General features: G+C 43.6%; 1 protein-coding gene across 1 annotated transcript in view; it reads right to left on the reverse strand.

The window, feature by feature from the left end:
- Window positions 1–6,719: 6,719 nt before the first annotated feature.
- LOC126092519 (uncharacterized) overlaps window positions 6,720–25,542 on the reverse strand; it is a 224,392-nt gene continuing 205,569 nt past the window's right edge. The window contains exon 5 of the mRNA XM_049908144.1: window positions 6,720–6,907. Coding sequence (XP_049764101.1) covers window positions 6,801–6,907 — 107 coding nt within the window. The 3' untranslated portion in view covers window positions 6,720–6,800. The remainder of the gene's footprint in view (window positions 6,908–25,542) is intronic.

Genomic DNA, 25,542 nt, shown 5'->3' on the forward strand with positions numbered 1-25,542 from the left:
GGCCTCGGGTTTCCGTTCGCCGTGTTGCAGCTGCGGTCCAAATGACGACAACGTCCACGTATCGTCTCATGCGCCAGAGTTTACACCTCTATCCATACAAAATTCAAACGCGGCAACCCCTCAGTGCCGCTACCATTGCTGCACGAGAGACATTCGCTAACGATATAGTGCACAGGATTGATGACGGCGATATGCATGTGGGCAGCATTTGGTTTACTGACGAAGCTTATTTTTACCTGGACGGCTTCGTCAATAAACAGAACTGGCGCATATGGGGAAACGAAAAGCCCCATGTTGCAGTCCCATCGTCCCTGCATCCTCAAAAAGTACTGGTCTGGGCCGCCATTTCTTCCATAGGAATCATTGGCCCATTTTTCAGATCCGAAACGATTACTGAATCACGCTATCTGGACATTCTTCGTGAATTTGTGGCGGTACAAACTGCCTTAGACGACACTGAGAACACCTCGTGGTTTATGCAAGATGGTGCCCGGCCACATCGCACGGCCGACGTCTTTAATTTCCTGAATGAATATTTCGATGATCGTGTGATTGCTTTGGGCTATCCGAAACATACAGAAGGCGGCGTGGATTGGCCTCCCTATTCGCCAGACATGAACCCCTGTGACTTCTTTCTGTGGGGACACTTGAAAGAGCAGGTGTACCGCCAGAATCCAGAAACAATTGAACAGCTGAAGCAGTACATCTCATCTGCATGTGAAGCCATTCCGCCAGACACGTTGTCAAAGGTTTCGGGTAATTTCATTCAGAGACTACGCCATATTATTGCTACGCATGGTGGATATGTGGAAAATATCGTACTATAGAGTTTCCCAGACCGCAGCGCCATCTGTTGTTGAAAATTGTAACTACTGTAATTTCGAAAGTTTGTCTGGCTGAAGATGTACTGTTGTCCCAAGCATATTGCAACAAACGGTGTATTTCTATCTCTGCTCGTTTAATTTTTATTGCCGTTTCAAATATACCGGTCATTTTTGAAACACCCTGTATTTGCAAAGTGTACACAGATCCCATTTCGTTACGAGGGACACATATCCAGCACAATCACATTTTTTTATAGGCATAAGGACATTATTTAGGCTTTGTAGTGTTGATAAGGGTTTTTCATTCGAAAACGCTTGTGTTTTTATAGTCGATATGAAAAATGAAATGACCGTACGGCACTGCTGGCCGGGAGCCCCCATCCGGCTAAGTTCGGTCGGCGAGTGCAAGTCTTAGTTCAGTCGACGCCACACTGGGCGAACTGCGTGCCGGTGATGAGGATGAAACAATATGAGGACAACACAACAGCCAGTCCACGAGCGGAGAAAATCTCCAACCCGACCGGGAATAGAACCCGGGCCCGCTGTATGGGAGGTAAGCTCGTTACCCCACAGCTAATCAGGCGGACTATATAACATATGAGATTAGTTTAGACAGTAAGTAAAGCAGAGAAAACGCGACGAGCGGAAACAGAACTAATAATACGCGTGAAAATTGTGATACGGTATTATGAGAGAAACGTTGCACTACATAAGTACTCTAAATAAATAAAGGTACTAAGTGATTTAAATAAACAAAATCAACAGCTGCGTATGACTGAGAATCTGTGACTTGTCCTATATGACGTTTCAATTAAATTTCATGGGTTTGACTGTATATGTTTAAATTAAGTCGAAAAATAACTCACTGTTTTGAGCTCATAGGTAGGACACTCGCCTACTACGCGTCCACCGCAGCGCTCGGGGGCCACAGCACCAAGTTACGAAACCCGAAGATGGACTTATAATACCCCGAAACCGGTCCTGTGACAATAAAAGGACTTTACAAATGAACCGGTATTTTCAACCTCTGATAGAACAATAAGCTTTTTTTTCTTACTCAATTCATTACCAAGAACAAAACAGAATGACGTTAACAAAAGAAAAGCAGGGTAAGCGCAGTGTAAAAGTAGTGTCGAGTGAGAGTGTAAATCTGAATTATTATGGCCGTATGTTTACCTAACGAACAGAGCTGTAATAATTTAATTTTATCGTTCAGAAATGTGGAGTATAGACTTTTCCCAAAATTTTACGATTTCAATTAAATGAATGATTTTCCAACAGTATTTAAAAGGAAACAAGTACGTGGGAAGAGTACCAGCCACACTGTGACAGATTTAAACTTCCTCTAGGTATGTCGACCTTCCAAACAACCAGCCTGAATAAAATTTACGACCTGTAACATTCTTTAAACATAAGACTAGTGTGGTGATTCAAGCTTAAAACCTGTCTGGTGAATTTACCTCTAAATTCTATACGTTCCGAAAAATAATAGACAGTGGTAACCATATAATGTCCAGAGGACTGCGATCACTGGATACATTATTTTCCTACTTTTTCCTTTGCTATTCAGTCAGTTTGTGCTATACAGTGGTGAAATAGATCTCCGCGTTAATCATCTTGGTCGATGATGATGAGAGACGGTCGCCGATTTTGTGCCACCATCTCACAGACTAGTTCAACGTAGCCTGTTTCAGTTCAGTGTGTTGGGCACTAGCCGGCACTTACCGTCGTGTCTATCAAGAAACATCTGTAAAACGCATGCTGGATGCTGGTAAAGTGCCACTGTTAAAGTGTGAACTAATGTAGTTCGTGTGAAAGTGTTCTGGACATCAAAATGGAGGCAGACAGATACGAAAAAAGCCGCCTATACTGTCGCAAACCAGCACCCAGCATTATGCTACTGCCAGTAATGATGTAACTTCCCGGATCCTCCCGAAATCATCTGAAGATGAACCTGAAAGGGTTCGAAAACCGGTTAATGTAATAAAGCATTATTATTGAAAAAAGTGACTGGTTGCAGTTGTGTATAACTTATTTACATTAATATACAGTCACGGTTCTAAAATATCCGTAATGGATAAGCATAAAAATTTTAATTCCTAAACTAATTCTCAAGCATCGAAAAACTTACACTAAGAAAGTAAGTTGTATCTACACTGAAATTAGAAAAGAGTTATTCCTCTACGATATTCTGTAACGACTAGATCAGGACCCGAAATGCACTGCAATTATTAGTAAAATGCTAAGCGTTGTGAAGTCTTACGTACAACCCAGAGGAGAAATTTCGGAATATTTTGAAATTAAAACAAGAGCGAGACAAGGTGATGGACTCTCTCCATTTCTGTTCGAATTTGGCTTAGAAAAAGTGATAGAAAAATGGCAGAAACTAAAATCAGAGCTAAATATCGACGAACTAATCGCATTAGGAAGAACCAGTATTAGGATACACTGCTTAGCTCTTGCACATGACCTAGCATTTCTATGTCAGGTCATTCAAAAAGCACAAAAACATACAGAAATCCTTAAAGTAGCAGCTGAAAGAGTAGGGCTTCTAATATTTTTTGAAAAAGCAAAATACACGTCCAGAAATAATGTGACACAAAAATTCTAAAAATTAAAAAAGGAGAAATCGCAAGACTTTTACAGTTGCCTCCCTTAGGCAAAACCATTCAGGAAATTTTTCTGAAATTGATAGGTTACAAAATTCGTTGTTGCAGAACGGAAACAGCTTTCAGAACTGTACGAGATATCGACAGCAAAAAATGCATTTCGAAGTAGCAAATGGAGGTATTACAGCACAAAAAGCGAATCATAGTGTTTTTATGGGACTGGGACGCTCATTAAAAAAAACAGTAATCTTGAAGAAATACAAAGGAGAGAACAAAAAGTAATCAACAAAATTTTAGGTGCAAACTGTACTGAAGAAGGACTGTACAGGCTTCGAGGAAATAAAGAAATTAAAAAGTATAGCAACATCTATTCGAATATGAAACTTTCTTAACTCTGCATATCAGAGAGTAATCAATGAATCAATCAAGGGAAAAAATGTAAAGCTTGGAATAAGACTAGGTTGCCGAACTAGCTAACTCAAAATCAACTCTGCAGATGATTTGGCCCCGTTAGTTGAAACAATGGCCAGGCCTTCAACTAGACATGCAAGAAGCTCAAATAGGTCTTAACTCTTCCTTCTAAGGAAATGAAATAATGACAAACAATAAACATCCAAATAAACACCAAGAGACCCAAAATAGAAAATAGAAATGGTAAAAGAATTTAATTATCAGGGGGAGTGGATTAAATGCAATGCAACAGAACGCGAGGCAACAGTATCCAGAAATAAACCTCAATTGGTCTTCCAGTTGACAAAAGAGACATACAACAAGGAACCTCTTTCATGGGGGTCAAAAATTAAACACTACGAGACAGTGATCAAGCTAGAAATATTGTATGCTGCAGAACCCCTAACCATGAATCACAGAAAGTAAATAGAACAATCAATACTAAATGAAAGGAAAACAACATTTCAGGATAATACGATAGGATACATTAGAATGTAACTGTCTCCCACAAATGGAAACGTCTCAGAAGCTATGCGAAAGAGAAGACTAAATTTTTACGAACATCTTCTCAGAATGAACTCCAATAGATACTTAAACGTATTTTTGATTTCTTCCACAACCGAATAACAAAGACTAATTGCAGGAAACTGTTAAGGCTTTCGTGGTCACTTGTTGTCAAATTTCCTCTTGACTTACGTCTCGGGTTCTTCAGCCGTCACTTATTTAATATTTTTTCTGACATTTCGCCAGCAGGAGTGGCTGGCATTTTTAAAGCTTCATCTTCCATTACTGGTGGTGGACTGGAATCGATCTCGCGGTCGCAGATTGTGTACTTGGGGCACCAATGTCCAAGGGTTTTCACGTGTTCGGTACCTCTGCGGTTGCATGTATCAAGGGAGAACCGCATCCGAAATGACCATGGAAAACTCCTTGGACGTTGGTACGCTAGGTACGCATGATCTGCGACCGCGAGTTCGAGCCCAGTCCACCACCAGCAATGGCGGGTGAAGCTTTGAAAATGCCAAGCACCTCTGCTGGCGAAACGTGAGAAAAATTATTAAAAAAATATCGGCTGAAGAAACCCAGACCGAAGCAAAAAGCCAATTTCAAACCAACATTGTTTACGGAAACTGAAAAGGACGTAAGAGAATTAAATTTACAGGAAAGTCATTACTCTATAGAACAGTTCAGATAAGTGCTAAAGACGAAAAAATAAGGTTCCAAGACAAATATAAAATAAGGTCATCATCTCGGAGGAGGAGGTAAGGAGGAGGTTAGAAGGAACGTAGAAATTCCGTGCACAAAGGAAAAAACACCACGCATAGAAATGACTAATTCATCGTACTCCAAAGACGGTGAAACGAAAGAAGAATAATAAATTAGTAAAAGTAAGGAAATTTTAGGTACACTTTATATGTGGTAACAAAACAGTGTGTCAGGCAGAAAATACAACTTATCATAAGTTTATTATTACTTGGAAGTTCTACCTTTACACCTTACCTGATGCCGAAGAACTCAGAGAAATTTAAATTTCCGAGAACACAGCATTTGAGGGCTATTTCGCTGTAAGAAAGGTGGACCTCATTGTTGCTTTCCATTTTATTACAGCTCCCTTTCTTTAAAGTCACACCATTGTCTACATTTATATATATATATTTTTATATTTTATCATAATATCACAATGTAGGAAGTAATAGTTGTCGAAAAGGGACTTAAATAATAAGAACTAAGGGAATTAGTAACATCAAACAGGTGAACAAATAAAATAGTTTGTGCATTCGAATATATGCATATAATCACAATATCTGATAAATGACTAGTGGAACAATCTCACGAATTAACTAAATATATTAGAAATTTAAATTTATTTACATTGCAGTTCTCAGAAACTTTTTATCAGCGTCCTTTGCGCGCCAAACACTCGATTGAAACAGAAATGAAGCTGTCCATCTTGGGAAAATGTTCACAGTGACCACCATTCGTGTATCATTAACCTGTCAAGTAAACGATACTCTAACAGAAACCTTACTTCAGGCTATAATTGCGAATTACTTCACAAGCAAAAATATTTACGAGGCAGCGCTAGAAATGGGTACCTTCCAGAGGATTTCTGCTCTCCAAAATCAATTGCTTTGGCATATAAATATCACCATCATTATAAGCGACCTGGAATTGAATATTCTGTGGCTAGTAAACTTTTTGACCAGTTTTGAAAGATACACTTTTTCTTTGGTCTGTTTGCGAAGTCATGGATTTATTTCTTCAGCGATTAATTGTAGGATCTTCACGCCTTTTTTTTGTCGGTTTACAATTTACAATTCCATTTTTTTGGGTGACTGAAGAAATGGTTAGTACAGCATTATTACCGACAAACTAAATCTTTGATTCTATTTAAAATCTGTTCATTGACTCGTAGAAACTTTGGTATTGGTTTTGAGTTAATTAACGCTTTTCTGTCGTGAGGGTGTGTTAGTAGATGCCGTATTGTGTTTTTCTGTCCTTCTCGTTAAACACTTGCACAGCAATTATTTGAAACGACTAGGAGCAGTGGCAAATTTGCTTTGAGTCACATTCCTGCTGATTTCAGACAGAGCCAAGTGGACATTGGTAAGTACGCATTACTCGTCGTCTGAAACCCGTCGCAACCTCCATTGGCGTCATCTTTGTAATGACGGTGCAAAGTAGGGTCCAGTGTTTACGTACAGAAAGGAAAATCAAAGTGGGAGGGTTAGCCGGACTGTTCCGCTTTTGCGCGTCGCCGCCTATGGTGTTCCCGCGCCGCCGCCGCCGCCGCCGCCGCCGCCGCCGCCGCCGCAGTCGCTTCGCCGCTCAGCCGCGGACGTCGGGCTCGGCCGCCTCAGGGGCGGGGGGTGGCAGCGCAGCGCCTTCTGGGGGCCTCGCCGGAGGCGGAAGGCCGCTACCTGCTGGAGGCTCCAGTGCCTACCGCCAGCGTCGACGTCGCCAGACACAGCGCCACCAGCAGCTGTAGGTTCGGAGGCCTCACAGCCGGGCTGGAGCCTATGGCTGCAACACGTGAGGTACTCTGCGTCAGACTCAAAGGATAGCCCCAGCCTAAGACAGAAAGTTCATCTCCTTCCCTCTATCTTTCTCTCTCTGTCTCTCTACTTAGCTCACGGCCGTCAAAATATTTTTAAGGTATCGTGCAAAAGGTTGAAGTAAAGTGGTCAAGGCCAAGAACGTTTCTACATCTACATGATTACTCTGCAATTCACATTTAAGTGCTTGGCAGAGGGTTTATCGAACCACAATCATACTACCTCTCTACCATTCCACTCCCGAACAGCGCTCGGGAAAAACTAACACTTAAACCTTTCTGTTCGAGCTCTGATTTCTCTTATTTTATTTTGATGATCATTCCTACCTATGTAGGTTGGGCTCAACAGAATATTTTCGCATTCGGAAGAGAAACTTGGTGACTGAAATTTCGTAAATATATCTCGCTGCGACGAAAAACGTCTTCGCTTTAATGACTTCCATCCCAACTCGCGTCTCATATCTGCCACACTCTCTCCCCTATTACGTGATAATATAAAACGAGCTGCCCTTTTTTGCACACTTTCGATGTCCTCCGTCAATCCCACCTGGAAAGGATCCCACACCGCGCAGTAATATTCTAACAGAGGACGAACGAGTGTAGTGTAAGCTGTCTCTTTAGTGGACTTGTTGCATCTTCTAAGTGTCCTGCCAATGAAACACAACCTTTGGCTCGTCTTCCCCACAATATTATCTATGTGGTCTTTCCAACTGAAGTTGTTCGTAATTTTAGCACCCAGGTACTTAGTTGAATTGACAGCCTTGAGAATTGTACTATTTATCGAGTAATCGAATTCCAACGGATTTCTTTTGGAACTGATGTGGATCACCTCACACTTTTCGTTATTTAGCGTCAACTGCCACCTGCCACACCATACAGCAATCTTTTCTAAATCGTTTTGCAACTGATACTGGACTTCGGATGACCTTACCAGACGGTAAATTACAGCATCATCTGCGAACAACCTAAGAGAACTGCTCAGATTGTCACCCAGGTCGTTTGTATAGATCAGGAACAGCAGAGGTCCCAGGACGCTTCCCTGGGAAACACCAGATATCACTTCAGTTTTACTCGATGATTTGCCGTCTATTACTACAAACTCCGACCTTCCTGACAGGAAATCACGAATCCAGTCGCACAACTGAGACGATACCCCATAGACCCGCAGCTTGATTAGAAGTCGCTTGTGAGGAACGGTGTCAAAAGCTTTCCGGAAATCTAGAAATACAGAATCAATTTGAGATCCCCTCTCGATAGCGGCCATAACTTCGTGCGAATAAAGAGCTAGCTGCGTTGCACAAGAACGATGTTTTCTGAAACCATGCTGATTACGTATCAATAGATCGTTTCCTTCGAGGTGATACATAAGGTTTGCATAAAGTATATCCTCCAAAACCCTACTGCAAACCGACGTCAGTGATATAGGTCTGTAGTTCGATGGATTACTCCTACTACCCTTCTTAAACACTGGTGCGACCTGCGCAATTTTCCAATCTGTAGGTACAGATCTATCGGTGAGCGAGCGGTTGTATATGATTGCTAGGTAGGGAGCTATTGTATCAGCGTAATCTGAAAGGAACCTAATCGGTATACAATCTGGACCTGAAGACTTGCCCGCATCAAGCGATTTGAGTTGCTTCGCAACCCCTATGGTATCTACTTCTAAGAAACTCGTGCTAGCAGCTGTTCGTGTTTCAGATTCTGGAATATTCCATTCGTTTTACCTGGTTGAGGAATTTCGGAAAACTGCGTTCAATAACTCCGCTTTAGCGGCACAGTCGTCGGTAACAGTACCATCGGCACTGCGCAGCGAAGGTATTGACTGCGTCTTGCCGCTTGTGTACTTTACATAAGACCAGAATTTCTTCGAGGTGATTTTAAAAACATAGGTCAAGAACGTTTGACCGCTTTACTTCAGATTTTCGCACGAACTTAGAAATATTTTAACGGCCATGAACTAAACTTTTTTTAAACGGAGGTGTTGTATAGGCGTTTATTAAAACTCGTTGAGATAAAGAAAATGCTGTGCTATACTTCGCTGTGAAAATATGCGGTTCAGTTTCCTTTGTCCCAGTCATTTTTAACTACGATAGCAGGTTATATTTAAATCATTAGACAAATTTTTTCTCCTTTATTCGAGGGTGAGTCAGATGAAAACCTTAAATTTGTAATAACAAATCGAAATTTCACGCCGTTATCCTGTAAGTTGGTAAATGTGCTACAAACAGCGTGCAGAATGGCCTGTAGGTGGCAGCTTAGTGCAGATGTACACATACCGTCGCTGTATCAGCATAAAGATGGCGGCCCCACTTGCGACTTGCACCAGGGAAGAACAGCGTTCTGTTATTCGGTTTTTGGGTAGTGAAGGTGTGAAACCTATTGAAATTCATCGACGACTGAAGGTTCAGTAGGATGATGCATGTTTGTCACGGCAGCAAGTCTACGAATGGAGTAGGAAGTTCGCAAATGGTGTGACATCATCGAAGATGTTCCTCGTCCAGGTCAGGCACAACTCCACAGAACATTGCTGCAGCTGAAGCCATAGTGACGAAAAACCGCCGAGTGACACTCAGTGACAATGCAGCATGTTTACAGATTAGTCATGGGTGAGCACACCATAATGTGGCCGGCTGGTGTGGCCAAGCGGTTCTAGGCGCTTCAGTCTGGAACCGCGCGACCGCTACGGTTGCAGGTTCGAATCCTGCCTCGGGCATGGATGTGTGTGATGTCCTTAGGTTAGTTAGGTTGAAGTAGTTCTAAGTTCTAGGGGACTGATGACCTCAGAAGGTAAGTCCCATCGTGCTCAGAGCCATTTGAACCATTTTTGAACCACATTGTGCATGATTTGCTCCAGTTTCACAAAGTGTCTGCAAATGGATGCCACGGCAGCTGACTCCTGAAATGAGACAACGACGTGTTGATGCTTGTGAAGAACTGCTTCGGCGATTTGAACGAGAGGGTGACGGCTTCCTTGCAAGGCCGCACACTGCCCCTACAACAGTTGCAACAATCACAGACCTGCATTTTGAGTGTCTTCCTCATCCACCATACTCACCAGATTTTGCCTCAAGTGACTTCCATATGTATGGACCACTCAAAGACGCAATGGGAGGAAAGAAATTCCGTTCTGATGAAGAGGTTCGCCACGCGGTGCATGAATGGTTGCTCGGACTACCAAAACAATTTTTTTTTCTTAAGGTATTTAGCACTTTGTAAGCGCTGGAGGAATTGCATTGAGCGTGGGGGAGATTATGTTGAAAAGTGATACAGCTTTGTACCACTTCTACACAACAAATAATATAAAAAAATATTTAAGATTTGCATTAGACTCACCCTCGTATATTCTTTCTCCTTATACGAAATTTAAAAAAAAGTGTATACCGGTACACATTTATCAGATCTTTTGTTTTCTGACTCACACTCGGTGTTAACAAAAAAACTGGAAGAGCGGTAATTATGGATTATCGGTTTATGGTGAGAATACTATTACACAGTCTGAATCATCCGAAACTTTGTAATCCTACCCGTCTGCAGATGAAAATTATTCCAAATACGGGCACTGAAACTACCATCCTGACACATTCAGTAGCAAGAGAGCTCTGTCATACCCCATACACCAATGAGTCCAACTGATTTTCCAATTTACTTTTTTTTTTGGTCATCAGTCTACTGACTGGTTTGATGCGACCCATCACGAATTCCTTTCCTGTGCTAACCTCTTCATCTCAGAGTAGCTCTTGCAACCTACGTCCTCAATTATTTGCTTGACGTATTCCAGTCACTATCTTCCTTTATAGTTTTTGCCCTCTACAGCTCCCGCTAGTACCATGGAAGTGATTCCCTCATGTCTTAGCAGATGTCCTATCATCCTGTCCCTTCTCCTTATCAGTGTTTTCCACATATTCCTTTCCTCTCCGATTCTGCGTAGAGCCTCCTCCTTCCTTATCTTATCAGTCCACCTAATTTTCAACATTCGTCTATAGCACCACATCTCAAATGCTTCGATTCTCTTCTGTTCCGGTTTTCCCACAGTCCATGTTTCACTACCATACAATGCTGTACTCCAGACGTACATCCTCAGAAATTTCTTCCTCAAATTAAGGTCGGTATTTGATATTAGTAGACTTCTCTTGGCCAGAAATGCCTTTTTTGCCATAGCGAGTGTGCTTTTGATGTCCTCTTTGCTCCCTCCGTCATTGGTTATTTTACTGCCTAGGTATCGGAATTCTTTAACTTCATAGACTTCGTGACCATCAATCCTAATGTTAAGTTTCTCACTGTTCTCATTTCTACTACTTCTCATTACCTTCGTCTTTCTCCGATTTACTCTCAAACCATACTGTGTACTCATTAGACTGTTCATTCCGTTGAGCAGATCATTTAATTCTTCTTCACTTTCACTCAGGATAGCAATGTCATCAGCGAATCGTATCATTGATATTCTTTCACCTTGTATTTTAATTCCACTCCTGAACCTTTCTTTTATTTCCATCATAGCTTCCTCGATGTACAGATTGAAGAGTAGGGGCGAAAGGCTACAGCCTTGTCTTACACCCTTCTTAATACGAGCACTTCGTTCTTGATCGTCCACTCATATTATTCCCTCTTGGTTGTTGTACATATTGTATATGACCCGTCTCTCCCTATAGCTTACCCCTACTTTTTTCATAATCTCGAACAGCTTGCACCATTTTATATTGTCGAACGCTTTTTCCAGGTCGACAAATCCTATGAAAGTGTCCTGATTTTTCTTTAGCCTTGCTTCCATTATTAGCCGTAACGTCAGAATTGCCTCTCACGTCCCTTTGCTTTTCCTAAAGCCAAACTGATCGTCACCTAGCGCATTCTCAATTTTCTTCTCCATTCTTCCGTATATTATTCTTGTAAGCAGCTTCGATGCATGAGCTGTTAAGCTGATTGTGCGATAATTCTCGCACTTGTCAGCTCTTACCGTCTTCGGAATTGTGTGGATGATGCTTTTCCGAAAGTCAGATGGTATATCGCCAGACTCATATATTCTACCCACCAACGTAAATAGTCGTTTTGTTGCCACTTCCCCCAACGATTTTAGAAATTCTGATGGAATGTTATCTATCCCTTCTGCCTTATTTGGCCGTAAGTCCTCGAAATCTCTTTTAAATTCCGATTCTATTCTGTTGGTTGGCTCTAACACACTCCTGGAAATGGAAAAAAGAACACATTGACACCGGTGTGTCAGACCCACCATACTTGCTCCGGACACTGCGAGAGGGCTGTACAAGCGATGATCACACGCACGGCGCAGCGGACACACCAGGAACCGCGGTGTTGGCTGTCGAATGGCGCTAGCTGCGCAGCATTTGTGCACCGCCGCCGTCAGTGTCAGCCAGTTTGCCGTGGCATACGGAGCTCCATCGCAGTCTTTAACACTGGTAGCATGCCGCGACAGCGTGGACGTGAACCGTATGTGCAGTTGACGGACTTTGAGCGAGGGCGTATAGTGGGCATGCGGGAGGCCGGGTGGACGTACCGCCGAATTGCTGAACACGTGGGGCGTGAGGTCTCCACAGTACTTCGATGTTGTCGCCAGTGGTCGGCGGAAGGTGCACGTGCCCGTCGACCTGGGACCGGACCGCAGCGACGCACGGTTGCACGCCAAGACCGTAGGATCCTACGCAGTGCCGTAGGGGACCGCACCGCCACTTCCCAGCAAATTAGGGACACTGTTGCTCCTGGGGTATCGGCGAGGACCATTCGCAACCGTCTCCATGAAGCTGGGCTACGGTCCCGCACACCGTTAGGCCGTCTTCTGCTCACGCCCCAACATCGTGCAGCCCGCCTCCAGTGGCGTCGCGACAGGCGTGAATGGAGGGACGAATGGAGACGTGTCGTCTTCAGCGATGAGAGTCGCTTCTGCCTTGGTGCCAATGATGGTCGTATGCGTGTTTGGCGCCGTGCAGGTGAGCGCCACAATCAGGACTGCATACGACCGAGGCACACAGGGCCAACACCCGGCATCATGGTGTGGGGAGCGATCTCCTACACTGGCCGTACACCACTGGTGATCGTCGAGGGGACAATGAATAGTGCACGGTACATCCAAACCGTCATCGAACCCATCGTTCTACCATTCCTAGACCGGCAAGGGAACTTGCTGTTCCAACAGGACAATGCACGTCCGCATGTATCCCGTGCCACCCAACGTGCCCTAGAAGGTGTAAGTCAACTACCCTGGCCAGCAAGATCTCCGGATCTGTCCCCCATTGAGCATGTTTGGGACTGGATGAAGCGTCGTCTCACGCGGTCTGCACGTCCAGCACGAACGCCGGTCCAACTGAGGCGCCAGGTGGAAATGGCATGGCAAGCCGTTCCACAGGACTACATCCAGCATCTCTACGATCGTCTCCATGGGAGAATAGCAGCCTGCATTGCTGCGAAAGGTGGATATACACTGTACTAGTGCCGACATTGTGCATGCTCTGTTGCCTGTGTCTATGTGCCTGTGGTTCTGTCAGTGTGATCATGTGATGTATCTGACCCCAGGAATGTGTCAATAAAGTTTCCCCTTCCTGAGACAATGAATTCACGGTGTTCTTATTTCAATTTCCAGGAGTGTATTTCGGCATACACAACAAGCTACGGATCAGCGAAGAGAATAGGTAAAAGACAGGCGGCTGCCTTATATGACGAGGGTATTGGAAAGCTTGTGCACTGTTACCAAAAACGCGTCACCCGGAGCGGCGACTATATAGAGAAGCATCTGGACTGACCGCTACAAACGAAACATTTGCGATTTTCACTGTGGTTTCCGAGTAGCCCTCTAAAAAATGGTTCAAATGGCTCTGAGCACTATGGGACTTAACATCTATGGTCATCAGTCCCCGGGAACTTAGAACTACTTAAACCTAACTAACCTAAGGACAGCACACAACACCCAGCCATCACGAGGCAGAGAAAATCCCTGACCCCGCCGGGAATCGAACCCGGGAACCCAGGCGTGGAAAGCGAGAACGAGTAGCCCTCTTAGTGAACTTGCTCCCTTTCATCATTTTGTGGGGTGTCAGACAGAAGAACTTTCGTAAACGTTTTAAAAAGTATGGAACGTTTGTTGGAAGTCGTTAAGTGGTCCGATTCTCGAATACTGGATGAATGGAGTCCGGGTAATCTGCGAGGCGTGCTGTCTCACGATATATATGCACAGTTTCTAGCTGTAGTACTTGTCTTACTGTGTGAAACTTTTTACATGAAATTGTACCTCGTAATGAGTAGATTAGGATCACATTTAAAATTTTTAAATTATGTAAATATTTATATTTTATACTGAAAAATTTTCGTTGCCGTTGAAAGGCGTTATATAGGCAACCTGCTACAGAATCTGGTATCTGGTTACCGAGTGCAGGATTAGCCTTTAGTAGTATAGATAACAGCTGACTGCAATCGAAACAGTGAGGGAGGAAATAAGAAAATGTCGATCTGCCAGTACAAGTCACAACGTCCTCTGGAACAATGTCCATATTTCTTTCGACATAAATACATTAAAGTATATTTAATGAACTTTATTTGGCTTGGTAATTTTTTTCTACAATTATGTCATCACAAAACAGTATCAGTCATTATTTGGATTGACAAAGTTAAGATAATTATCATTTTGGCACTGAATTCGTAGAAACCAATTTACAAAAAATCTCATTTCACAATATCTCAAAAGCTATTGTTGTAACATGGTAGGTTTTGCTAAGTCCACGGTATCATTTGTATAAATGTCGTTGTTCTTTAGCGCATAATTAGTATAATAATTTGTATATTGGAAGAGCAGTTGAACGGAATGGACAGTGTCTTGAAAGGAGGATATAAGATGAACATCAACCATAGTAAAACGAGGATAATGGAATGTAGTCAAATTAAGTCGGGTGATGCTGAGGGAATTAGATTAGGAAATGAGACACTTAAAGTAGTAAAGGAGTTTTGCTATTTAGGGAGTAAAATAACCGATGATGGTCGAAGTAGAGAGGATATAAAATGTAGACTGGCAATGGCAAGGAAAGCGTTTCTCAAGAAGAGGAATTTGTTAACATCGAGTATAGATTTAAGTGTCAGGAAGTCGTTTCTGAAAGTATTTGTATGGAGTGTAGCCATGTATGGAAGTGAAACATTGACGATAACTAGTTTGGACAAGAAGAGAATAGAAGCTTTCGAAATGTGGTGCTACAGAAGAATGCTGAAGATAAGGTGGGTAGATCACGTAACTAATGAGGAGGTATTGAATAGGATTGGGGAGAAGAGAAGTTTGTGGCACAACTTGACTAGAAGAAGGGATCGGTTGGTAGGACATGTTTTGAGGCATCAAGGGATCACAAATTTAGCATTGGAGGGCAGTGTGGAGGGTAAAAATCGTAGAGGGAGACCAAGAGATGAATACACTAAGCAGATTCAGAAGGATGTAGGTTGCAGTAGATACTGGGAGATGAAGAAGCTTGCACAGGATAGAGTAGCATGGAGAGCTGCATCAAACCAGTCTCAGGACTGAAGACCACAACAACAACAACAATTTGTATATATGCCTACGTGAGTGCTCATTTATTATTATATTTTATTGTTGCTTGCAAGTAATACAGGACATTACATCATTGGCTGTACTTGAGTCAACCTTCCAATTATCGTCAATGTTTTATTTGTTTCCAGTTTCATAATTGTTGTGTAGCTAAAGGTGAAATATTATTACCTCCTCTACTTGTAAATTTGTAACACGGTGTTTGACATCCGATGCTCAAAGGCATTTTTTTAAATTGAAAGTCGCGTTAAATGGTAAATCCTGAAGGCTGCGTTACCCACTGGTTGAACTTCTCAGATAGGGATCGGAAAACACCATGTCAAAAGATGGGTACTTGCAGATTATCCCTATCTTTCGGGCTTTGAGAAAGGACAAGCCCTTGGCATGATGGACGTGGGAGCAACATACCGAGAGACTGTACACTCAGTCGGTTTCAGAGCAATGACTGAAGAACGAGTGGTTAGGAGACGGGCCCTGACAACAGTGAGGCAAGCAGGTACCTCTATTCAAAGCTCCAACACCAGAAGATAGTAGGATTTTTAGAGTTATTCTAATGAAAAGACAGATGACCACAGCTAAACTCCAGCAGAGTCGCACTAAAAATTAGCGGGAGTAGATTACTGGTAGTTGAGCTGAGATCTCGAGCTGCCATGCATCGTTCACCGCCGGCAACATCGATTACCACGCTCTGATGCCTGAGTTAACTAAACACTGAATGGTACTCATTGGTGTTCAGCAATGATTCTCGCTTCTTGGGGAAGCGGTGAGACCAACAGCAAAGTGTCTGTAGACGGTGAAAGGTCACGGGAAGCAGCAATTCACGACATCCATGCACACTAGCTCCAGAAATAATGGAAATCATGGTGTGGACAGCTAGTGGATATGACAACAGGAGTGAGTTTCTAATTGTTGAACTGAGGCTGAATGACTGCCAGTTTGTGACAAGACTGGTCAACCCTGAAGTCATACACTTGACGAGCAGAGTAGTGCCAAACAGCATATTCCAGTGGGATACGGCAGTTCACATTGCAGACGTGTCGAGAAATGTATCGACCCTAAACGGATTTGCCTGGCTTTCTGACTTGTCAACTATAGAGCATGTCTGGAACGCAGTGATAGGGACCGATGACCTCAGCAGTTTGGTACCTTAGGAATTCACAAACACATTTTTGGACGCATTGAGAAGACATATATTCTCATACCAGCCACTAGCCAGCAATGCTCGTGAACTGACACTGCTTGAGTTTGAACCATGACAATGAATTCCTCAAGACGACATTTGTGGAGTTTTAGTGTCCATGCTACAATATATAGAAAATTGTATTTCATCAAAGGATTACATTTCATACCGATTTCAGTGATGGGCGTTAGTAGCAGATGGAATGAAAGTTCGATCGTTTAAGACTCGTCATGCGACTATACTGATATACTGAAATTTCAAGCTACAGGCTCTACAGAGGACGTATCTTGCAGCGAAAGGGCACAGGCAGCACCTAAACGACTGCTTCCAGGAACCTGTGTTAGAACGGTTGGCAGACAGAGTGGAGCGGAATTAGGAACAAATGGCTCTGAGCACTATGCGACTTAACATCTGTGGTCATCAGTCCCCTAGAACTTAGAACTACTTAAAACCTAACTAACCTAAGGACATCACACACATCCATGCCCGAGGCAGGATTCGAACCTGCGACCGTAGCGGTCACGCGGTTCCAGACTGAAGCGCCTAGAACCGCACAGCCACACCGGCCGGCGGAATTAGGAACATCATCCAGATGCGAGCAATATGAAGATGGTATCTGTTCTTTCGGACAGATACCATCGGTGACCATGAAACGCTCTAGATTGAAATGGTAATAAAAGTCAAGACCCTACTCTGTCGACAGGCGTTGATATATATCAACGGGGACAGTTGAAAATGTCTGCTCCGACCGGGACTCGAACCCGGTATCTCCTGCTTACGTGGCAGACGCTCTATCCAGCCGAGCCACCGAGGGCACGTAGTATAGTGCGACTGCAGGGACGTATCCCTTGCACGCTCCGTGTGAGAGTCATATTCCCAACTTAATGTCCACACACTACATTCGTAGTGGCCCTGCCCTCTACACTCATTACTCGCGACAGACAATGTTATCGAGTCCCGTAAGAGTTCGGGTAATACGTGTGCATCCGCACAGAAGCAGAAGGTCAATGGCTGGTTAACCTTAACTATGCGAAGATGGTATCTGTTCTTTCGGGCATTTAATTATAATTTCATTCTAAGAGAGCTGCACGGTCACCGATGCTATCTGTTCTTTCGGACATGTCCGAAAGAAAAGATACCATCTTCATATAGTTAAGGCTAACCGGCCATTGACCTTCTGCTTCTGTGCGGATGCACACATATGGCTCTAACTCTTACAGGACTCGGTAAGATTGTCTGCCGTATGAAATGAGTGTAAAGGGCAGGGGCACTACGAATGTAGTGTGTGGACATTAATTTGGGATGTCAGTCTCACGGGGAGCGTGCAAGGGGTAAATCCCTGCAGTCGCACTGTCCTCTGTGCCCTCGGTGGCTCAGATGGATAGAGCGTATGCCATATAAGGGGGAGATCCCGGGTTCGAGTCCCGGTCGGGGCACACATTTTCAACTGTCCCAAATGATGTATATCAACGCCTGTCGACAGCGTAGGGTCTTCATTTCATTATCATTTCGTAAATACGAGCAAAGTTGCCACATGCGGAAGGCGATGACATTACAGCCGTGCGTCACTGGGATCCGAGCATCGGCAGCGTGGCTGAGGTGGTTTGAAATGAGTGGGCTGGCCAAGAATATGCCAAGTTGGAGCTAGTCCACAATACAGAGCGAAAGTGGCGATCTTAGTCTGAACCAGCTCCCGAGACCTGTGTGGGCAGTAGGTAACAAGTAATGGGTGGAAACAGCGCCTTGTTTGGTGAATGCCCCAAGGTGATGTCCAGTGGGAGAGGGTGGGGGTGGGGGGTGGTTTACTTCAGTGTAAAGGAGCAGGCGCAAAGTTCATTGACAGCCACCAACGAAAACAGACCTCGGAGAAGAGTGCGCCGTTGAGCCAAGAGCACCGTGAAAGCACAAATAGTAGACTGCAACAGCCAGCGCAGGGCCTGGTATCTTTCTTCCTGCGTCCAGAAGATGATAGCAGGTCATAGAGAGAGAGCAGAGTTTTGTTTACGGGGACACACTGCAGAACATAAAGCGACGTATGCTTCCCGTGTGCCATAATTGTAGTTATCTTGTATTAGTAGTTACCAGAGTTTTGACCACCAGACATACAGTGGGGTGGCATGCACTGGGTTCAATAAAGTAGCCCCGGTATTGTTTGTTGTTGTTAAGGATTACGACGAGGCAATGAGGAATCTCATTGCACCGTATCTGTACTTAAGTGTACTTGCAAGGTTCGGCGAGCTGTTTGCGGAGTGTACCATTACTGTTTTGAATTTGCAAATATGGCAAAGCCGTTGTGAGAGAATGGTGTATTCGCGATGAGTCATTGTAGACACTATATTAGGTTACACGTCTTGCCTTCTCTGTTGCCCCTCTGCGAAACGTCCTAGGTGTTAGTGGTTGTCGAGTTTACATAATTTTAGCGAGCTTTTCTTCTTCTCGCTATTTTATTTAGTTGTTCTCTTGTTAAGTCATATCAGGACAGAATCAGTGTTGTTTTATCTATATAATGTAATTCTATGTCAGCGTAAGTTTTTACGATACGTTTCTGCTACCCACTTTAGAAATCAGTATATTTTATTTCTGTGGGGCAAATAACTGTTTCTTTTACACGCCATTTACTACCTGAAGTTAATTGTTGCAAGGGATTAAATGGAAATCTCTCCCTATTCGTATACGCTCTGATATTGTGAATGGCCCACTAGCAAAACAAAGATTGATCAAAAGCCCAGGTTTGTACAACCCACAACCAAACTCCACTACTGCCCAAACCCTGTGTCACACGACAAACGCCTCTCCAAGCTCTGATAATCATAGGATCTGTGTGTAACTGTGTAGCACTTTCCAGTCAGTGTACTTGTTAGTGAATTTTTCAAGCTCTGGGACTTCGATCCCTCTGCGGGACACGCGAGCTGCTTGCCATTACCGATGCATTACAGCAGGGTGTCGGTTCACTTGCAGTGCCCGAGTAGTGCTGTATACTCGTGTTTAATTGCAGCCGGCCACTTTCTGCTCCAGTTGGCTGCGCACTCCCTTTTGTCCGAATCATAGATGAGGCGCAGCTGACACGATCTGGCAATGCTACAGCACCACATGACAGACGTCTGGGAGCAAAATTAATTTAAACAAGGTGTCGGTATGCCAATTAAACGTAGCTCAACTCCGCCCATCCCAATATGGCCATAAATGAAACCGTCAGTCTGCTAATAGAGAGCCTGAATCAGGCATCAACAGTAAAAGTCTCGTGATTGGCTCAAGGGAAACCCACGACAATCGCAGTTGTCTAGGAACTAAGATGTGATAGCGCTGATCTTCAACATATCACAGATTTATCATACAAATGCTTGCCTGTATAATGTGTTATATAAACCAGATTTCCTGAAATTGGGGAGCCCATGCAATCGGATACGTGGTTTCATCTCTAGCTCTCACTTCTTCTGAGTCGGCGTTATGGGTTCGTAACAATAGCGCAGACAGAGGTCGAAGCGAACCTTCGTAGTGCAGCTCCTGAAACATACTTACTGGACGGCTGTTACGGCAATAGCAGGCATACTGCGAGATGTTGTAGAAGGTTACAAAATTATGCAAGTAAATTCGACAATATTCATCTAGTGTTCTGACAGTGGGCTCAAGATCCGTGAAACCAGCGTGTCACAAGACGTGAAAGACATTTACAGGACGTCATGTTGTTGCGCCTTCCGAAACTTCCTTCAGTCAGAACCGAATGGAAAACATTGATTCACTTGAGAAATGCTGTTATCAGACGCTGAAATAATTTAAAACGATAGGAGTTGAACTTCAAACTACTGCAGGTATGCCCCGCCTAATATATATCTTTATGATTTTGACCAGGCCACTGTAAAGAAAACTGGTGCCACACTTTCATAGACAAAGTATCACTGAGCAATTTGATAAACATGTAATCATTTCAAATGTTCGACAGCCTAACGCAAAATAATAGCATAACTCGATTTCATAAGCTTAAATTGCGCGGCCCCTCCCGCCGGAGGTTAGAGTCCTCCATCAGGCAGGCGCGTGTGTGTGTGTGTGTGTGTGTGTGTGTGTGTGTGTGTGTGTGTCGTCCTTAGCATAAGTTAGTTTAAGTAGTGCGTAAGTCTAGGGACCGATAACCTCAGCAGTTTGGTCCCTTAGAAATTAACACACATAAGCTTAAAATTTAATAAATTTTTCAACGACTCAAGCCAGTTCGCAAAATATGACCATTACGCAAAACTTCCTTGTCACAGGAGATGAGCCATAACCAAACGCCGGATTTTGCAAGTAGATCCTTTAGTTTATAAGTACAACAATACAGATACTATCTTTATGAGCAGTGACTAATCCGGCCAGCAACACCCCATGCCGATAGTGATGGCGTAAATGAAAATCTACTAGTAGTAGTCCTGGCGCTGCTGGTGTTTCAGGAGTAGGAGTAAGGCTAGAATCTCTGCAGGCCGAAGGATCGAGTTAGTCACTCCATACAACGGTGCAGTGCAATTGAACTTTTTAGTCCTCGTGATTATGTTTATCTGTGTTGGCGAAATTAACTCTGTGGTAATGCGGTATTTCCGTAAGTACACTCATCGTTTCTACTTTTTCCAGGATGATACTTCAGGGTGATATATATATATATATATATATATATATATATATATATATATATATATATAGTGTGTGTGTGTGTGTGAGTTATGCCCACGAAGAGTGCATTTAGACTAAACTTCATGTCCATTTCCCTGTTGCTTTCTCTTTAAGTTCTGCCCACACTTCCCTCATTCCTGTAATGTGTTTCTGCTCCCGTTTTTCGGTCCACTTTAGGTCCTGTGTTCTCTTCGGCTTCTCTTTTTTCCTGTTCGCCCAGTGTTCCTTCATCCTCTGGCCTGTGTACTTGTCCTCTCTGTTGGGTCAATTGTGTTCGTTTGTTGTGCGGTGTCTCTTGTAGTTTGTTTCTTCTGATCAGGTTCCTAAGGAGTGTTTTGTTTTGCATTGTTCCCTTTGTGAGGTTGAGTTGTTCTATGTAATTTTTTATTTCATTTATCCATTTTCTGTTTTTCCTTTGCTAACCCAGTTCAAGATCTGTCTCGATATCCCATGTGGTGCCATTCTACTGAGGTGTCCGTAAAACTGCAGTCTTCGTTTCTTGACTTAGTTCTTTATTTTCTCTGTGTGTTCGTATAGTTCTTCAGCTGGCCTCTTTATCCATACAGCGTCTTTTTGCGTCGCACCGACAATTTTACTGAGTAAATTTCGTTCCGTCTTCTCTGTCTGTTTGATTCGTGTCCGCCCTTGCACTACTGTGGTCACGGCTGCTTGTTTCTGGTAGCACCACCGTCTCCTAGTGTCGTAGCTTGGCCTTTCGTGAGATAGCTTTCTTATTGTAGTGATTCCAAGTCAGTTTGTAGACCTTCTCTAGTTTCGCTCTTCTCTCTTTATTAGATACCTTATTTCTTTCTGTAATATGTATTGTTTCTGCTGGGTATTAGCAATTTTCAGTTCCGTGTATTGTCCCATATTGTGTTTGTAGTGATGGGTGTTTTTGGGCGCCCATGAACTGTGTTTTCTCGTATGATATCTGTAATCCGGTCTTGGGTACGATTTCATGTAATTCCTCTATGGCTCTTATTGTTTCTGTTTCTCGTACCGTTACGATGGCTAAATCGTCTGCGAACGCTTGGCACTTGACTCTTACTTTTCCTAACAGGACTTCTTTCTATGTATTTTCCCATTCAAATGGTTCAAATGGCTCTGAGCACTATGCGACTTAACTTCTGGGGTCATCTGTCGCCTAGAACTTAGAACTAATTGAACCTAACTAACCTAAGGACGGCCGGCCGCGGTGGTCTTGCGGTTCTAGGCGCTGCAGTCCGGAACCGCGTGACTGCTGCGGTCGCAGGTTCGAATCCTGCCTCGGGCATGGATGTGTGTGATGTCCTTAGGTTAGTTAGGTTTAAGTAGTTCTAAGTTCTAGGGGACTGATGACCTAAGATGTTAAGTCCCATAGTGCTCAAAGCCATTTGAGCCAACCTAAGGACATCACACACATCCATGCCCGAGGCAGGATTCGAACCTGCGACCGTAGCCGTCGCTCAGTTCCAGACTGTAGTGCCCAGAACCGCACGGCCACTCCGGCCGGCTCTTTTCCCATTCCTTCACTATTTTGTCAAGTACTATGTTGAACAGCAGTGGAGAGAGGCCGTAGTCCTGCCTGATCCCTGTTCTGATTTCCAATTGTTCTGAGAGCTCTCCACAGAACTTCACTTTAAATGTTGTGTTTGCTAGTGTTTTCTGAAATATGCTTAGTGTCTTCCTATCTACTCTCTATTCTTTCAGGATTTTAAAGAGGGTTTCTCTGTCTATTGAGACGTACGCCTTCTTGAAGTCGACGAAGGTGATGGTTATGTCCTGTTTGTGCTGCAGTATCATCTTAAGGTTCCATATCTGTTCAGCGCACGACCTGTGTTTATGAAACCCAGCTGGTAGTCTCCAACCAGGTGGTCTATTTGCTTCTCTAATCTATTTAGCAACGCTTTCAAAAGTATCTTACATCTGACAGGTAACAGCGAGATGCCCGTATAGTTGTTTGAATCCTACTTGTACCCTTTCTTGTGTAGAGGGTGTATCAGTGCTGTGCGCGAATCTTTTGGTATCTCTTCTACATCCCATACCTATTTCATGATGTTGTGTATGTTTTCTGTGAGATCCGGGTCTTGTAGCTGCCTGAATTCAACGATGACTCCGTCCTCTCCTGGTGCTCTATTGTTCTTCAGGTTCTTGATGATTTCTCTTACTTCTTGTATCAATGGCGGTTCGCTATCTGGGTTTGGTGCGGGTTCCTCTGTGTCCAGTTTGTCTGTTGGTGATTCTGCGTTTCGGAGCTTCTCGAAGTACTTCGCTAGGATGTTACAATTGTTCCTGGAATTGGTCTCTACTATGCCGTCCGGTCTCCTAAAGCAGAGGTCCGGTGCTTGGTATTTCACCATGTATTTCACCCTGTAGAAATTCCTCGTGTTGTTCCTTGTTAAGTCTGCTTCTGTCTCTTCTAGTTTCTGTTTGTGGTAGTTTCGTTTTTCTTTACGTATAATTTTACTTGTCTGTTTCTGTGTTATGAGAAATTCTTCCCAATTTTCTGATGTCTTGTTGTTATTGAATTTCGTCTATGTATTGATTCGTCTTTCGATTGCTAGGTCACATGTGTCGTTCCACCAGCGGTGTTTCCTGGTTCTCAGTGCTACTGATAATTTCATGGCTTCCTTAAGCTTTCCTGATAGCTGTTCCCAGTTTTGCGTTGTTCCCATCTTTATTTTCTCCAGTATTTTCTCTTGGTTGAGTGTTAGATATTCTGGGTCTGGTCTAATGATCTTAGTTTCCTGTTGTTTCCTCTTAGGGATTAGGAGTGTCTTTATCTGTTGTAGGTGGTGATGCGAGTCAAAGAAGCCCTTCCGTGTGTTGATGTTCTGGATTTCCCTCTGTGCTTCTCTTTGTATTATGACGTGGTTGATCTGCAATTCTCCCTTGCCATTTGGGAGTTTCCATGTGGTTAATTTTTGTATGGGTTTCTTGAAGTTGGTTGACATAACTTTGAGGCCATAGGTCTGGCAGAATTCTATCTGGTGTCTCCCGTTTAGGTTTGTGTTATGGTGTGGGTGTGTGTCTTCCTGTAATGTGCCTGTATTTTTTTTCTTTGCCGAGTTTTGCGTTGAAGTCTCCTACAATTATTTTAGTTCGGTGTGTAGGTATTTTCTTGATTGTCTCCATAGTTACTGCCCAAACGTCTTCAATGGCGTCTGGGTCCTTCCGGTTGTGGTCATTTGTTGGTGCGAGTGCGTTTATGATCTTGATTGCCCCGTTTGCCGACTTAATGTGTACTGATTCTTTCGTTAGGCGATATGAAGTGCGTTACTGCGTTTGTGATCGTCCTGAGTACTGCGAATCCTGTGCCATAGAGCCTTGAGGTTCTTCCTGTGTACCGATGGTTTCCCCTTGTATATTCTCTAGTTCCCTGTGTTGAAATGGTCTTCATCTGGGAATCTTGTTTCTTGTAGTGCGTAAATTTTGATCTTCAACCTGTATAAAGTATCTGTGAGCTGTTTCATCTTTCCCGTTTTGAGTAGTGTGTTCACGTTGAGTGATGCGATGTAATGTTTCTGTTTTGTCTTGAAGCAGTTTGAGAAGCTTGACGTCCGTGAACCCCGGAATCTGATGCTCACGACTATTCCAGTCTGCCTGGGGCCCGGTATAGTGAGACTTTCCTCGTTGTTGCATCATGATGCTGAGTGGTTTGATTTGTGGCGTGTTGCAGAGTACAAACTGATTTTCCAGATCAGGAGGTTGGTTGAGGCTGCCACTAACATGTGATTCAGACGTCTTTTGTAGTCGCCCATTGTGGAAACCGACGCTACTGGTGGTTTTGGTCCGCCCCGAGTATTTCATTTCCTCTGTACCACCTATATCTAGGAGGCATTCGCCTATCCGTCACTTGGAGATGCTCCCAGCAACATAGTTATAGTAGTAAGGTTATTGGAAAAGTGAAATGAATTATGCTTCCATGTGTGTTATAGTTGCAAATTTTAATCGTTTTCATCAGTAACAGGTTTCGTATCTCTACTATTAATTGGTTGCGGTAGCATGCTCGCTTCCCGCGCCCGGGTTCCCGGGTTCGATTCCCGGCGGGGTCAGAGATTTTCTCTGCCTCGTGATGACTGGGTGTTGTGTGATGTCCTTAGGTTAGTTAGGTTTAAGTAGTTCTAAGTTGTAGGGGACTGATGACCATAGCTGTTAAGTCCCATAGTGCTCAGAGCCATTTCATTAATTGGTGATGGGACATGAAGCTCTTTGTACAGTATCGAACGTGCCCACAACATGAGAGAACCAAGTGGAAGTAAAGGCGCTTCACTCAT

This window comes from Schistocerca cancellata, chromosome 7 (assembly GCF_023864275.1).
Source record: "Schistocerca cancellata isolate TAMUIC-IGC-003103 chromosome 7, iqSchCanc2.1, whole genome shotgun sequence".
Taxonomy (NCBI): Eukaryota; Metazoa; Arthropoda; class Insecta; order Orthoptera; family Acrididae; genus Schistocerca; species Schistocerca cancellata.